Source organism: Quercus suber, unplaced genomic scaffold (assembly GCF_002906115.3).
Source record: "Quercus suber isolate HL8 unplaced genomic scaffold, Cork oak 2.0 scaffold_1069, whole genome shotgun sequence".
NCBI lineage: Eukaryota > Viridiplantae > Streptophyta > Magnoliopsida > Fagales > Fagaceae > Quercus > Quercus suber.
Window position 1 is genome coordinate 44,216 of NW_027070475.1, and position 14,658 is coordinate 58,873.

At 35.8% G+C, this 14,658-nt stretch overlaps 1 protein-coding gene and 1 long non-coding RNA gene across 6 annotated transcripts; one reads left to right on the plus strand and one right to left on the minus strand.

Moving 5' to 3' along the window:
* Nucleotides 1-241: 241 nt before the first annotated feature.
* Nucleotides 242-5,988, plus strand: LOC111987213 (protein FAR1-RELATED SEQUENCE 5-like). Of its 4 annotated transcripts, none has more exons than XM_065769165.1 (10): nt 242-572; nt 777-879; nt 1,073-1,210; nt 1,701-3,886; nt 4,008-4,076; nt 4,199-4,288; nt 4,373-4,426; nt 4,550-5,096; nt 5,277-5,367; nt 5,469-5,988. In XM_065769165.1, exons 4-8 carry the CDS (start codon nt 1,727-1,729, stop codon nt 4,649-4,651), a joined length of 2,475 nt encoding a protein of 824 aa, XP_065625237.1. In that variant the 5' UTR covers nt 242-572; nt 777-879; nt 1,073-1,210; nt 1,701-1,726; the 3' UTR covers nt 4,652-5,096; nt 5,277-5,367; nt 5,469-5,988. The 4 variants fall into 4 exon arrangements, with proteins under 4 accessions (XP_065625237.1, XP_065625239.1, XP_065625236.1 ...); XM_065769167.1 differs by having other exon boundaries at nt 4,550-4,624; nt 4,867-5,367; XM_065769164.1 differs by having other exon boundaries at nt 4,550-5,367.
* Nucleotides 5,989-6,544: 556 nt separating this feature from the next.
* On the minus strand, nt 6,545-9,881 carry LOC112001948 (uncharacterized). 2 transcript variants are annotated; one of them, XR_010627263.1, is made up of 3 exons: nt 8,753-8,767; nt 7,568-8,646; nt 6,545-7,083 (listed from the first exon to the last, which is right to left on the minus strand). It is a non-coding gene; the product is annotated as an uncharacterized LOC112001948 (long non-coding RNA). The 2 variants fall into 2 exon arrangements; XR_010627262.1 differs by having other exon boundaries at nt 7,568-9,881.
* Between the last annotated feature and the right edge of the window lie 4,777 nt (nt 9,882-14,658).

Consider the following 14,658-nt stretch of genomic DNA (forward strand, 5'->3'; position numbering starts at 1 on the left):
CTCTCTGAGTTTCTCAGTGGAGCTTTTCTGTACTTGTCTCTGTACAAGTTTCCTTGTCCCCTCTAGTTACTAGTGACTGGTAGGGTTTACTCAGGATCCATATCCCATGCAATACCTAGGGTATTGCACGGTGTGCAATACCTCTTTCCCCAGCCGTAGATTTAATCTAATGGCCTACAACATTGACACCTCACCAATTAGCAAAAATACTACTTTACCCTTAAAATCAATTCAGCCCGCCCACTGTTTTGGTAAGTCTGACTAAACCCAAGCTAAAATCAAATTTCTCTCTCTCTCTCTCTCTCTCTCTCTCTCTCTCTCTCTCTCTCTCCCCTGCGTCTGAGGTTGCTCTCTGCCTCTCCTTTAACCCATTCTCTTCCTCTCCTTCAATCCATGGTCACAGCAGCCCGGTACCATCAGCAAAATTGAAGAAAAACCATCAACTCACCATTTGAAGCCAAACCCCCACGCCTCGTACCAGTTCAGCCCACCCATTGTTAATTCAGCCCGCCCTCTGCTTCTTTCCACCATGCACGGTTCAATCTCAATGTAGGACTTGAATCTTCCATTCGGTGAGTTCATCAACTCAAATACCAGTTTTTGTTTTTTAAGGATCTTTATTTGTCCATTTCTGGAAATTTTCATCTTCAATAATTTTATGGCTGATATCATTAATCCCTCCCATTCCCCCTCCTCTTGGGCTCATTGGATGAACTGATTTGAACTTAAAGTTTTGAACCTTTAAATTTATTGTTTTGTTTTGTGCATGGTCACAGCAGCCCGCCCATTTCAGCCCGCCCACTGTTGATTCAGCCCGCCCTCTGCTTCTTTCCACCATGCACGCTTCAATCTCAATGTAGGACTTGAATCTTCCACTCGGTGAGTTCATCAACTTAAATACCGGTTTTTGTTTTTTAAGGATCTTTATTTGTTCATTTCTGGAAATTTCCATCTTTAAGAATTTTATGGCTGATGTCACCATTGAAATAGTTATTTTTTAACCCCTTCTCCCTCAAACGAGAGAAAACAATATATATATTCTGCAATTTTTAATTTTGCATTTCTCTTTTAGGATTAAAGGAACCACAGCTGTAGAAATTGCATCTGGCCTCTATTGGTACTTAAAGTATTGGTGTGGTGCTAATGTCTCATGGGACAAGACCGGTGGTGTTCTGATAGCTTCCATCCCCAAGCCAGGATCCTCTGGTAGGTTAGTATCAATACGCAATAGCTACATTGAACCCTTAATACTAGAATTGCTTAGCTTCCAATTAGCTCTGAAATGACCCCCTTTAAGTCTTATAAGATTTTTAGACAATTTTGGTAATTCTGTTTGTCCAACCAGTAGAGGTCTACTCATGATTGAAACCTTATTTTGTTGTATAATTCAGGTAATTGAAAAATGGATAGGTTTTTTAGTGTTAGTAAGTTTTGCATATTTTCAATAATAACTAAATCAAAATCTTATCATTTATGACTTTATTCTCTCTCAAAGATCAATGAATACAAACCATCCTCAATAACTTTATTAATGTCTTTTACATTCTAATTTGAAGTATCACTTGTGTCAATGTGTTTTTCATTGTTTCCTTGTCCTATATAAGTTTCTATCCTTTGGTTCTCTTCTTGAATTCTATGCTTTTAGGTCCTCATTGTATTTATAATAGTTGATTTTTGGTACATTTGTTTGTTAATTACAGGATTATTCTTTAATTCATTGCATAGTATGATGAGAGAATTCTCTCAAAATATGGATGCCAATGAAGATTTGAGTCCTACAGTCATGGATGCCAATGAAGATTTGAGTCCTAGAGTTGGTATGGAATTCGATACATTAGAAGATGCATGGGAATTTTGGCTAAAATATGGAAGGCAAATGGGCTTTGATGTTAGAAAGCATTACATAAATAAAAGTAAGAAGGATGGAAAGATAACATCAAGGGGATTTGTATGTGCAAAGCAGGGCATTCGAGGTTTAGAAAAAGAAGATATGATTCGCACTCGTAACCGAGATGATACAAGGACTAATTGTCCTGTAAAGCTATATGTTTCATTAGTGCGAGAAATTGGAAAGTATAAAGTGACTGATTTTATTGAAGAACATAATCACACTCTTCATTTATCAGAAACAGTTCATATGATGAGATCTCAACGGAAAATCTCAGAAGTTCATGCAGGATTGATTGAGTTAGCATCCTCTTCTGGAATCAAGCCAAAAGCAGCACATGAGTTAATGAGTAGAGAGGCTGGTGGGAGAGCTAATCTTGGATTCACTGAGCTTGATCAGTATAATTATCTTAGAACAAGACGGCAAAAAAATTTGATATATGGTCAAGCTGCATGCTTATTAGGATACTTTCAGGAACAATTGACTACAAATCCATCCTTTCAATATGCAGTACAACTAGATAATGTTGAGCAGATTACAAACATTTTTTGGGCTGATGCTAGAATGATTATTGATTATTCTAATTTTGGTGATGTGGTGACTTTTGACACTACATATGGTACTAATAAAGAGCTAAGACCTTTAGGGGTGTTTACTGGTTTCAATCACCATAGAGGGTTAACAGTTTTTGGGGCTGCTCTTTTATATGATGAAACGGCAGAATCATTTAAGTGGCTGTTTGAAAGATTCTTAGTTGCACATGTAGGTAAAAGACCTAAAACAATTTTTACAGATCAAGATCCTGCAATGGCAAAGGCATTGAGTGAGGTAATGCCTAACACTTACCATGGATTGTGTACTTGGCACATAATGCAAAATGGGATAAAACATTTGGGGAATTTGATGAAGGATGGTTCTTCTTTTCTTCAAGTTTTTAAAACTTGTATGTTTGAGTTTAATGATGAAATTGAATTTGAAAAAACTTGGGAGGACATGATTGACACATATGCTGTACATGATCGTAGTTGGTTGGATACTATTTACAAATTGAAAGGAAAATGGGCAAAGTGTTATATGAAGAATGAATTTACATTGGGAATACGAAGTACCCAACTCAGTGAAAGCTTGAATGGAGATTTGAAAGACTATTTGAGATCTTATTTGGATGTGGCAGAATTTTTTGAACATTTTGATCGAGTGATTGAGCAAAAACGAGAAAGAGAGTTACAAGCTGAATTTAATGCAAGACAAAAATTTCCTCAGTTGAGCTTGAAAAATTCTCCATTGTTGAAGCAAGCAATACAAGTGTACACACCTGTGATATTTCGAATGCTTCAGGATCAATATGACCTTGCATCAGCAACAAGAATAAAAAATCGCCAAGAGGACTTGTTAGTGCATACATACATTGTTGAGTTTATGCATAAGCCTGGTGAGTTCATAGTCTCTTATGACACTGCAGATAAGACATTTTCATGTAGCTGTAGAAAGTTTGAAATTGTTGGGATTTTATGTTGCCATGTTCTGAAAGTCTTTGACTTCCTTGATATAAAAACAATTCCTGATATGTACATTTTGAAAAGACGGACAAGAGAGGCAAAAAGTGGATGTGTCTTGCACAATAGAAGAACAAATGTGGAAGAGGATGTCAACTTGAGTGTTACACAGCGATATAGAAGATTATGTCCTAAGTTGGTACGATTAGCTTCTCGAGCGGCAGACAATAAAGAGGCATTTGCATTAATAGAGAAGATGATAGATGAATATGAAAAAAAGGTTGAAGCCATTGCAGCAAAAAATGTGGCTGGTCATCAATTGCCCCATCAAATGCCATTATGTAGTGGTGCAGAAAATCTTGATCCTAACCAACATTTGGAAGATTTGGTTGAAAGAGCAAAAGGTCTTAAGAAAAAAGAAGGCCGCAAGGGTGGAAAAAGAAAGAAAAGTTGGGTTGAGAAGCAAACAAAAAAAAGGGGTAGAGTTGGATTAAATGATGAGGTTAGCCAATAGTTTCCAAAGTAAATTTTATTTATTTATTTTTATCTCTTACTAAGTTTCCATTGTTTGTAAACTTTTATATTGTTATGACTAATAATAATATACATATTTTCTCATATAGGAACCTAGTTCTGCTCATAACATGCAATACAATAATTATGGCTCACATGGAGAACATTATTCTCATCAAGTAAGATATTTTTTTTATTCGTAGTGGAATAACTTAATAATTTGTGAAGTTAGAGGTTGTACTGCACTTACCTTTTCATTTGTGAATTTATTAATAAGGTTTTCTTTTTTGTGATATAGCAGACTTATCTTGTCTCTTTTTCCACACCAATGATGACATCTGAATTGGGACCAATCCATAGTTACCAAACTAGTTTCACATCATTCTTAAGGGTAAACATTCTTATTTACATGTTTTGCACTTATAAGTAATTAGATGATTTCTTATACTCTCTTATAATCATGGTGATTACATAGGCACCATTAACTCCATTATTGTCTCAAGTATCAAATATTGCGGATGTTAGTCAGGTAAAATGTAAATGTTTTCATATGTGAAATTTTGGAAAAACTTGCATGTTTACTTGTTTTGCAATTATAAATAATTAGATGATTTCGTAAATTATTTCTCTTATAATCATTGTGATTACATAGGCACCATTAACTCCATCATTGTCTCAATTAACTCCATCATTGTCTCAAGTATCAAATGATGCAGCTGTTTGTCAGGTAAAATGTAAACGTTGCTTTAAGTGACTATCTTCCCTCAGTTGAGCTCTGCCAATCCTCCTTTCTTCTTTTTTCATGAACTTGTTAGATTTGTGTGATGTATATTCATGTTTTAAGTGACTATCTAGAAACTTTTGAATTTGTGTGGTGGATTTGAAGTTTGTTTTTCTAATTGATTTGTATTAAGAAGTTTCTTTTGAAGTGGTTTTATGCGTAAGATTTAAATAGGTCTTGGCTGCCAGTCAGGTAGCTGATGGGTTGGGATATTGTTATGGCTTGGCTGTGTGTTGTCTTGTTGACGAGTGATTTGGGTTGGCTCTTTGATGGTTGATAGTGATGGATGATTTGGGTGTGGTTGGTTATTGATCGTCTCTTGGCTATGCATACCTGGCAATGGGTGATTTGGGTTTTGGCTTGGCCTGTGGTGAGTGACTGACTGGCCCTTTGTGTGAGTTCTACCTATACCAATTTGGTGAGTGACTTATTATATTTTTGGTTGAGGCAAGTTTGGTTTTGGTCCCTCAAATTTAAAATATTTAGTTTTAATTCTTACTCACCAAATGAATATTGGTCAAGCAAAAAATAAATCTATGTGTTTATATATTCTCTAGTCACCAAATAAATAAACTTACTTGTTTATATATATACACAGGGAAATGAAGTTAGGTTCAATCATGGACTAACTTCATGTGTTGAAAATACAAATGCTTGTCTGCAAACACAGCGTTTACAGCACTTTTTTGGTATGTAAAAAACTAATAAATGGTAAGTTCAATTATTATCAAAATTTTCTCATATTTGTTTAAGTTCAAAATGTAACTTGATTTTGTTGACATTTTTTCAGGCTAATATTGATGTTGTAGTATGAAGGACAACATTTTTTGGCAGTTTGTCTAATAGTATATTGCAGTGGACATGGCTTGGATAATATTTTTTGGCAGGTTGTCTGAGAGTATATTCCACAGTGGACAGGACATGGCTTGGACAACATTTTTTGGCAGGTTGTCTGAGAGTATATTGCACAGTAGACATGGCTAATATTGCACAGTGGACAGTTTTTTGAACAGTGTATCTGACAATTTAGATAACTGATTAGATAATTGATTGCACATGTAGCAATTTTTTTGGATAATTTTTTGTAACTAAAGAAGCTACTCAAACATGTTAAATATGTTAGATTGTACAAGTGCATGTTTGAGTAACTTCTAGTTAGATATTAATTATATATACAAGTGATTAATATTTTTAAATGCAATGGCATGTACTAAACTATTGTTCATTTTTTGAGACTCTCTTGTTTGTTTCCAAAGTGTAAGCAAACTTGCAGTACTACTTCTTGCACAGAAAAAATAAATTTCTTTTTTTACTAGAGACATGCTTTCTTGTAGCTAAATTCATGGGCAATATTTGGGTACAATTCCATTATCATGATCAACTTGTGAGTATTTGGATAGTTGTAGCTGAATTATGGCTTGTAATTCAGTGTGGCAAAAATGCTTGATACAAATAGCTCAAGCTTGTGACTTTCAAGCTACTCACTGTGAAGCAAACAAATTCTACTTGGTCTAGTTTTTATGTTTTAGTAGTTTCTATAAAAGTTTCAAGTCCTTCAAGGCAATTGGATTAGTTGTAAATGGATGTGATGGTGGTGATTAGCAGTTATTGTTACCATTAAAGTAATGCATGAGAGGAAATTTTTTTTGTCTTATTATCATTTATCAAGTTTCTTTACTGCTCCATGACTCATTATCTATTTTAGTTGGGATCAAAATCAAGATGTAGCTATTTTGGCATTCTTGAAACATTAAAATCACACATTTATATTGTGAAGCTAATTTAGCTAAGCTAAGGCCTTTTTTTTTGGGTTTTGTCCATTGCTTCATTGAAATAAATAACATGAATGAAGTAGAACCTGAAAACTCAAGGAAGTCCATCGCCAACAAAATTCATAATATAGCAAACTCTTACATTATCAAATCAAGGAAATATATTACATCTATGAAAGCTCATCTTGCTGCTGGATGTACAAATTTCACTAATCTTTACAAAGAATTCTTCCTACTTTTCATTTCCTGCTTATCAACAAACTCAATGAATAAACATAGATCCAGGCCTCATAAAGAGAAAATGATTCATGGCTGCCCCATGAACCCCAATCATTACATCACTTGCATTAAGAACCTTATAAATCTTTGCCAGTTCTGACTTAGAAAATCAACAATGCTCTTATTCCCCTCCATCAATGAAGAATCCACGGTAAGCTCATCATGGATTCTCAAACCAACAATGGCTTATGGGAAACAATGGACTCTCTTGTCCCCACTAAAATTAATTGTTGGATAATCAGAGAATTGAGAAAGTACATCTCCATACTTCAAAATCCACCAATCATGATATTCAAGAATGACAAACACACCTTCTTGTTAAAATGATACTGCTCCTATCACAGCATATTGTTCCTGCATATACATAATAACAAAGAGAAAAATCACTAATAAAAACCCATACATGTATTACAGAACAGTAACAATAAAATTAGTATCTTTCTAAACTTTAATAACAGTTCATGATCATATTGTTGGATCAAACTCAATCCAAAGACAAAAATCAGCCCCTGCTCTGTTGCAGAGGGCTAAAGAGGTGGGGTATGCGCGGTGGGGTGTCCCAAATCCCAAATTAAATTCACCAAACCTTAAACATTTAAACACACAACCAACACATAGCCATTTAAGATTAAAATCAATTGTTCTCACCTACTAAAAAGAGATTATATTATGAGGGTTTTATAATCACATGGTCAACTCCTTTCCAGTACATCAATACTGTTGGATAAACTTAATTCCAGATAGAGAAATTTAAAAAAAAAAAAAAAAAAAAAAAAAAAAAAAAAAAAAAAAAACAAAAAAACAAAACAAAACAAAACAGAAAGATAGTAGCACTAACCATTAGAGACTAAAGAACACGGGAGTATTTGCACCCATATCAGTAAAGGGGTCTCCAAATGAATCTACAAAAGCCACAAATACACGTCAAGACTCAAATAAAACAGAGAAAAACAAGAACAAACCAAAGGAACAAGAGAGAAGAGAGATGATGAGGAGAGAGAGAAGGGATTTCCGATGAGAAAAAGGTCGTATCGTCAGAACCGGAGATCTGGGCTAGTGGCTGTGCCGTGAAGAGAGAGCTTCGTCAACTTCTCTACACCCGATTCTCTCCAAACCCCAACCTTGCTCTCTGATTTGGGTCTAAAAAGCGATCTACGAGGCGTGGGGTTTGGCTTCAAATGGTGAGTTGATGGTTTCTCTTCGATTTTGCTGATGGATCTGAGTTGGGTATGCTGGCAGCGGTGACGATGAGGTTGAGGGAAGCGTGGAGGTGTTGAAAGAGTGGTGGAGGCAAGAGAGACACCGGTTGAAGTGGGAGATAAAGAGAGAGGAGAGAGTGATGACAAAGAGAGAGGCTTGGCCTTGTGTGGACTGGTACCGGGCTGCTGTGACCATGGATTGAAGGAGAGGAAGAGAATGGGTTGAAGGAGAGGCAGAGAGCAACCTCAGACGCAGGGGAGAGAGAGAGAGAGAGAAAAATTTGATTTTAGCTTGGGTTTAGTCAGACTTACCAAAACAGTGGGCGGGCTGAATAGGCAAGCTGAATTGATTTTAAGGGTAAAGTAGTATTTTTGCTAATTGGTGAGGTGTCAATGTTGTAAGCCATTAGATTAAATCTACGGCTGAGGAAAGAGGTATTGCACACCGTGCAATACCCTAGGTATTGCACGGGATATGGATCCGGTTTACTCAACTCCTTGTCTGTCACCACCTTTTCCTCCATATTTCGCACTACTCTTACCTAAACACTCCATGGATTCCCTTGAGGGTTTATGGAACAAATTATCCCTGTCTGAAGCCGAAGAAATAGGAGTATGATACCCAAAAGATGAAATCTCTCACAGATATATTCTGGAAGCAAAGTTCTTAACCAAGCGAGTGGTTAACATCGAGTCAGTGGCCTGAACGTTCCACCCGCTGTGGAGATCAGAAAAAGAAGTTCAGATCAATGACATGGGAGATAGTATCATCTTCTTCAAATTTGAAGACGAATACGATTTCGACAGAGTCATCGAGCACAAACCTTGGACATACGACAAACACCTTGTGGTGTTTGAAAGAGAGGTCGATATCGTGCCGGTCTTCGCACTAGAATTCAAATACACCACATTTTGGATCCAGATTCACGACTTACTGATCCATTGCTTGAACCCTGAGACTTGGGATTCTATTGGCAACTCTCTGGGGACTCTTCTCCACATGACCGACTTAGAAGAAGAAGGAGGGAAGGGAAACTACCTAAAGGTCCGAGTCCGGGTTGACATCTCCAAACCTCTCAGCCGAGTCCGAAAGATTTGGTCGGAGGGAAAATTCATAGGATGGGCGGCTCTAAGATATGAAAGGCTCCTAAACTTCTGCTACGGGTGTGGTTTAGTCTCTCATGATGACTAAGATTATGAAAAATGGCTTAGAAGCAAGGGCTCCCTGCAAAAGAAAGATCAACACTTTCGCGACTGGATGAGAGCAGAAGTTGTACTATCCACTAGAAAGTCATCCATCACTGTCCCAGGCTTTAAACTCAAATATCACAAGTCGGTCCCACCACAAAAACAAACTCCACAGACATGCATGCCAGTGACAACAGACCTCCAAACCATAGTTTCTGATGAAGAGGCGAACAAGACAACCGTTTCAAACCGAGTGGTGACAGCAAGAATCATTAATGACAATAATTGCAGGGAAGCCTTACAAGCAAATCTCCAGGAAACTTTTATGGAAACGGTTACAAAGTCAAATATTGATAACCCCCTCTCTCTTCGGATATTGGCATTTATTCCCATAATGTCGCTATTAATGAGGTGTCCGAAAATAGCAAGGCCTAAGACCAACCAAGTCAACTAGCCAAACGGGTTGATGAGCTCGAAATAAAGCGCATTCCAAAAACAGAAGGCCCACAGAACACAAAACCATCCAAGTCCACTTGGGTGAGACTAATCCGAACTACAAAAGATGGCCCACAAGAGGTTCTCATGTTGGAGGTAGAACCTAGAAGGGCACCAATACACCATGCAGACAATAGACCTACGAAGAGGCAAACAGTAAAGGATGAAGAAAAACCAGAGCAAACCAAAACGGTGGAGGCTGTCATTCAGCCCTGCCAGTCACCATGAATTACATAAGTTGGAACTGCTGTGGCTTAGGGCAAGCACGCGCAGTTCTTGAACTCACCGAGATGGTGAAGAAACAATCCCCCACTATCATTTTCCTCATGGAAACAAGATCAAAAGAAAGATTCCTCAAAAATCTTCGGTCCAAGCTCGGACTGGACAATGTGCACATAGTACCGAGACTCAACACAGGGGGTGGGCTAGCATTATATTGGAAAAAAGGGATCGATTTACAGGAGTGGATGACGCTTGGTGATTTACAGCTTTTTACGGAAAACCGGTAACCGCCAACTAGGAACACCCTTGGGCGCTGCTAAAACATCTAAGTCTCAAGATGAATCTTCCATGGATGTGCATTGGTGATTTTAACGAAATAACTAAAGCTGAAGAAAAGATGGGTGGTGCACCACGGAAAGAAAGGCAGATGGTGGAGTTCAGAGAGGCATTAGATTTCTGTGGTTTTCGTGATTTAGGCTATATGGGGTCACCTTTTACTTGGTGTAACAACCAATATGAGGGTGAGGTGACATGGATTAGGCTGGATAGGGGGGTAGCCACCACACATTGGTCCCAAATGTTTCCATCAGTATGCGTACACCACATTTCAGGCTCCCTCTCTGATCACTACCCATTATGGATTTGTTCGGACAATGAGAATGCGAGATTCTACAGAAAGGGAAAGCCTTTTTGGCTTCGAGGCGGTGTGGATGAAAGATGCAAGGTGCAAGGGGTAGTGAAGAATGAATGGGAAAGAAATGCACTGGGTAATCCAATGGAAAAACTTGTCAGGAAAGTGGAAACTTGTCGCTTTTCTTTACAGACCTAGAGCAAGTTATCTTTTGGGAACATTCGGTGGTTGTTACAGCAGAAGAAAAAACTCCTGGCCCAGGCAGAAGCTTTATCAATGTCTGGTATCAACCATGATCAGGTCTGAACCCTAAGGGAGGAAGTCTATGATCTAATGGTGAAAGAAGACTGTTTATGACAGCAAAGATCACAAGTGGAATGGCTGAAAGCAGGGGACCTCAATACGAGCTACTTTCATAGTCGTGAAAGCAGGGGACCTCAATACGAGCTACTTTCATAGTCGGGCAAACCCAAGAAACAGGAGAAACTACATCTCAAAACTGGTTCTAGATGATGGGTCGACAGTTGAGGAGGAAGAAAAAATTGAAAAGGCTTTAACTGACCACTTCAACAAACTTTTTCAGTCAACAGCCACCTCCAACTTTGACCCGATATTACAAGGGATAGAGGTGAAGGTGACAGACTAGATGAATGAGAAGCTAACCAGAAGCTTTACAGAATATGAAGTTGAACAAGCCCTAAAACAAATGAAGGCTCTGACTGCCTCAGGCCCGGATGATATGCCCCCTCTTTTCTATAAAACTTATTGGAACATGTTGATCCCGACGTAATTGATGCTGCCTTATCTGTTCTTAACTCTGAAATTATGCCATTAAATATAAACCACACCTTCATATTTCTCATTCCCAAAGTTATCACCTAAAAGCCCAAAAGATTTTCGTCCCCATTAACCTTTGCAATATCATTTATAAAATCATTTCAAAAATTATAGCCAACTGTCTCAAAAAATCCTAGCTAAATTACTTTCAGAATCCCAAAGTTCATTCATGTTTGACCGCCTCATTATCAATAATATCCTAGTAGCCTTTGAAATACTCCACCACCTCCTCCCAAAAAAAAAAAAAAAAAAAAAAAAGGAGAGAGAGAGAGAGCGGTCATGTGCGATTGTTGCCCATCCAGGACTTGTGACCCCACATATAGGATGAGAACGATTATTTGCATATTGCTATCTTAGTGGAAGGGAAATATAGAGTACCCACCTTATCTCCAAACCTTGGCATGTAGTTAGAGCATTAGAAAATCAATCAATGCTGTACATGGACACAAACAATTCTTCTACAACCACAAATTTTTGCTACAATTTTTTTAAGTGATTAATTGTGAGGGGGTAGGTAATTACTTTAAATGAACTACCTATTTTTTTTCTCCATCACATATTATTTATCATGTTAGAAGTGATCGATAATTACTTTCAAATAAGCCAACTATTTTTTTCTCCATCACTTACTATCAAACATATTAGAGTTGTAATAAAAATCGCAGTACAAAAGTTTTATCTTTTTACTTTCTGTCCCTTCTTCCCTTTGTGCAATACTACTGTAACCATATTTTAAGTCTTAAGATTGTGTTGGTCGAAAAATTAAATTCATTAATGACACACGTGGTATTATCTGATTGGGCCACATTTAAAGTAAAAACCTATGAGATCACTAGTCAGCAGTGGATTTGAAGCCATGAAATGAAAAATAAAAAAATAAAAAAGGCATAAATATAGTGAAGGAAAGGTGAAACAACTTTGATTGAATGAAGCTCGTGAGCAACTCGTGAAGACAGAAGTTATTGGAACAGTTACAAAGAGATGCGGAGCGGAGCAATGAAATATAGAGATGTGGACACCTCAAACAGTTAGTTATAAAGAGGTTACCAATTCTTAAATGATCATGGCAATCAAGAAGCATTAGAGAGCGACACATGGCACAAAGGTGGAAAAATATAACTGTCAAGTCCTCAAACTATAAATAGATCAGGATCAGGGCCTCATTTTATTAGCAACAAAGGACACACGCACATACCATACCTTGAGGACTTATCAAGAGCACAAATAGAGTACTTTCAAAGCTTATTAGTTTAGATTCTTAGGAAGTAGTCTTTTAGGCCTATAAGGAGATTATCATCATATACTTATAAGTTTATGTTCCTCTGTGTACATGTCTTTGTGATTTCAATCAAGTATCCAGTTGTTTTATGCAATTAGTAGCTGTTAATCTTAGTTTGATCTAATTTACTTTTGATTTGGAAGCAATTTAGTGTTTTAGTAGGTTTGAATCCTTTAATTTCTTGTGATTTGACTTCAATAAAGATGATTTGTTGTACTTTAGCTTTAGTCAAGATGATTAACTTTGAACTCTTCAATTTCAAAATGATTTACTTCAATCTGGTATACTTCGAATTTAATAGTCACTTTAGATTGATCCAATAGCTTAATTTAGTCATTTTAGAAACTAGGGTTCGTTTGATAACGTTGTTCTAGTAACATTGTTTGTATTTTTTGGAAATACTTGTAGGTGAAAAAATGTGTGAAAATACATGTAATATTGTTTAAAAACTGAAAACATGTGTTTAAAATTCTATACCAAACGGCCCTTAGTTTTTAGGATTTGTCATTCTCGTATTGTTAACTTGAGCATATTTCAAAAGTCCAATTGAATTCGGTGTTTTTGAACTCCAGACTTTAGTCTGTGAAGTCAAATAGCATTTCAAGCTAGATATATTATCTTAAGAACCATCTCGAGGTAACAGCAATCAACTAAGAATCATCTCGAGTAACCGGAAAAGGCAATTAAGAAACCAAGTTTAAGAAAATGAAATAAAATGTTTTGATCAAACAAATGAATCTACAAAATTTGAAATTATACTGGCTAATGTTTGTGTCCTTGTAAAGATTATTTTCTGAAATGGTTTTTTTGGAGGGATTTTAAGTTGTTTCTGGACCAAATTCACCTTTTGAGATTGAAAGTTGAAACATAATATTGACTTTCAGAATTATTGTTGCGCTAATGAGTACTATTGATATCGTGATATCGTTGTAATAATAATGTCGATGTTAAATTCAAATGAATGATTTTTATATATGTCGGGCATGACAGCGAAAGTCATAGGTCTCATACTAATTAACAGGTGTTGTTTGGGTTCATTAAACAAAGGTTACCAAAATAATTATGGGTGCACCCTTCAATCTCATAATAACTAATAAATGTGAATATTGACTGCACTTATTCGTTTGGAATATTAATTAAATCTTGACAATGGCTCAACAAATTCTCAAAAAGGAGGGAAATGTTAATGAATGTATAAGGGCATTAGTCTTGATCTAAGAACTATTTTTAGAAATATTATATGAGAAAATGATAAAGTAATTAATTTTTCTGACAATTTTTTATATTTCTCGTAAAAATGATATAAAAAATTTCCTAATATGATTTACTAACAATTGCCTTAAGAGCATTCATTAACATGACACTTAAAAAAAAAGCTCAAGAACCTTATAGTACCACTTAATGCAATTAAGATTCAAATCTTATTCCTTATTTTTGAAAAAAAATTGGTCATAACAGAAATTCAAATACCATTTCAGGTACTTGATTTAATTTTTTATTTTTTGTCATACTCGCATGTTTTTTTATTTTTTTTCTTCTGAAGAAAATAGTATTTTTTTTCTTAATTAACTAAAGAGCATATTCTTTCTCCCAAAAAAAAAAAAAAAACTAGAGCATATTTATATTTGTTGCATGGTGAAAGTGAAATTTCTAAAAAAATTTCACCCAATACCACTTGTAATGTTGGCTCCATGAATTTTTTCTAGGGTAGTCATTATGAAACTTAAATTATACAAAATTTAATAATAAAAAAAAAAACAAGAACTTCACATCTTGATAAAAAAATTAAAAAAAAAAAAAACACATACATAAAGTCTTACAATTTCTTCCACAAGTTATTTTATTTTATTTTATTTTATTTTTTATTTATAATTTTGAAATCGTTGCATGATAATCTCATTATCAATATTACAAATTACATCTCTTTTAAAATTTTATTTCAATAAAATTTTTCCTAGGATTTTCCTTTTTGTTTGTAAGGATCTAATATATTGTTAAGGAGATTAAAGTTTAAAGACAAAATTTGGCTATAAACTTAGTTGTAACCTAAAATTACAATTCTTATTAAACAAATTAAC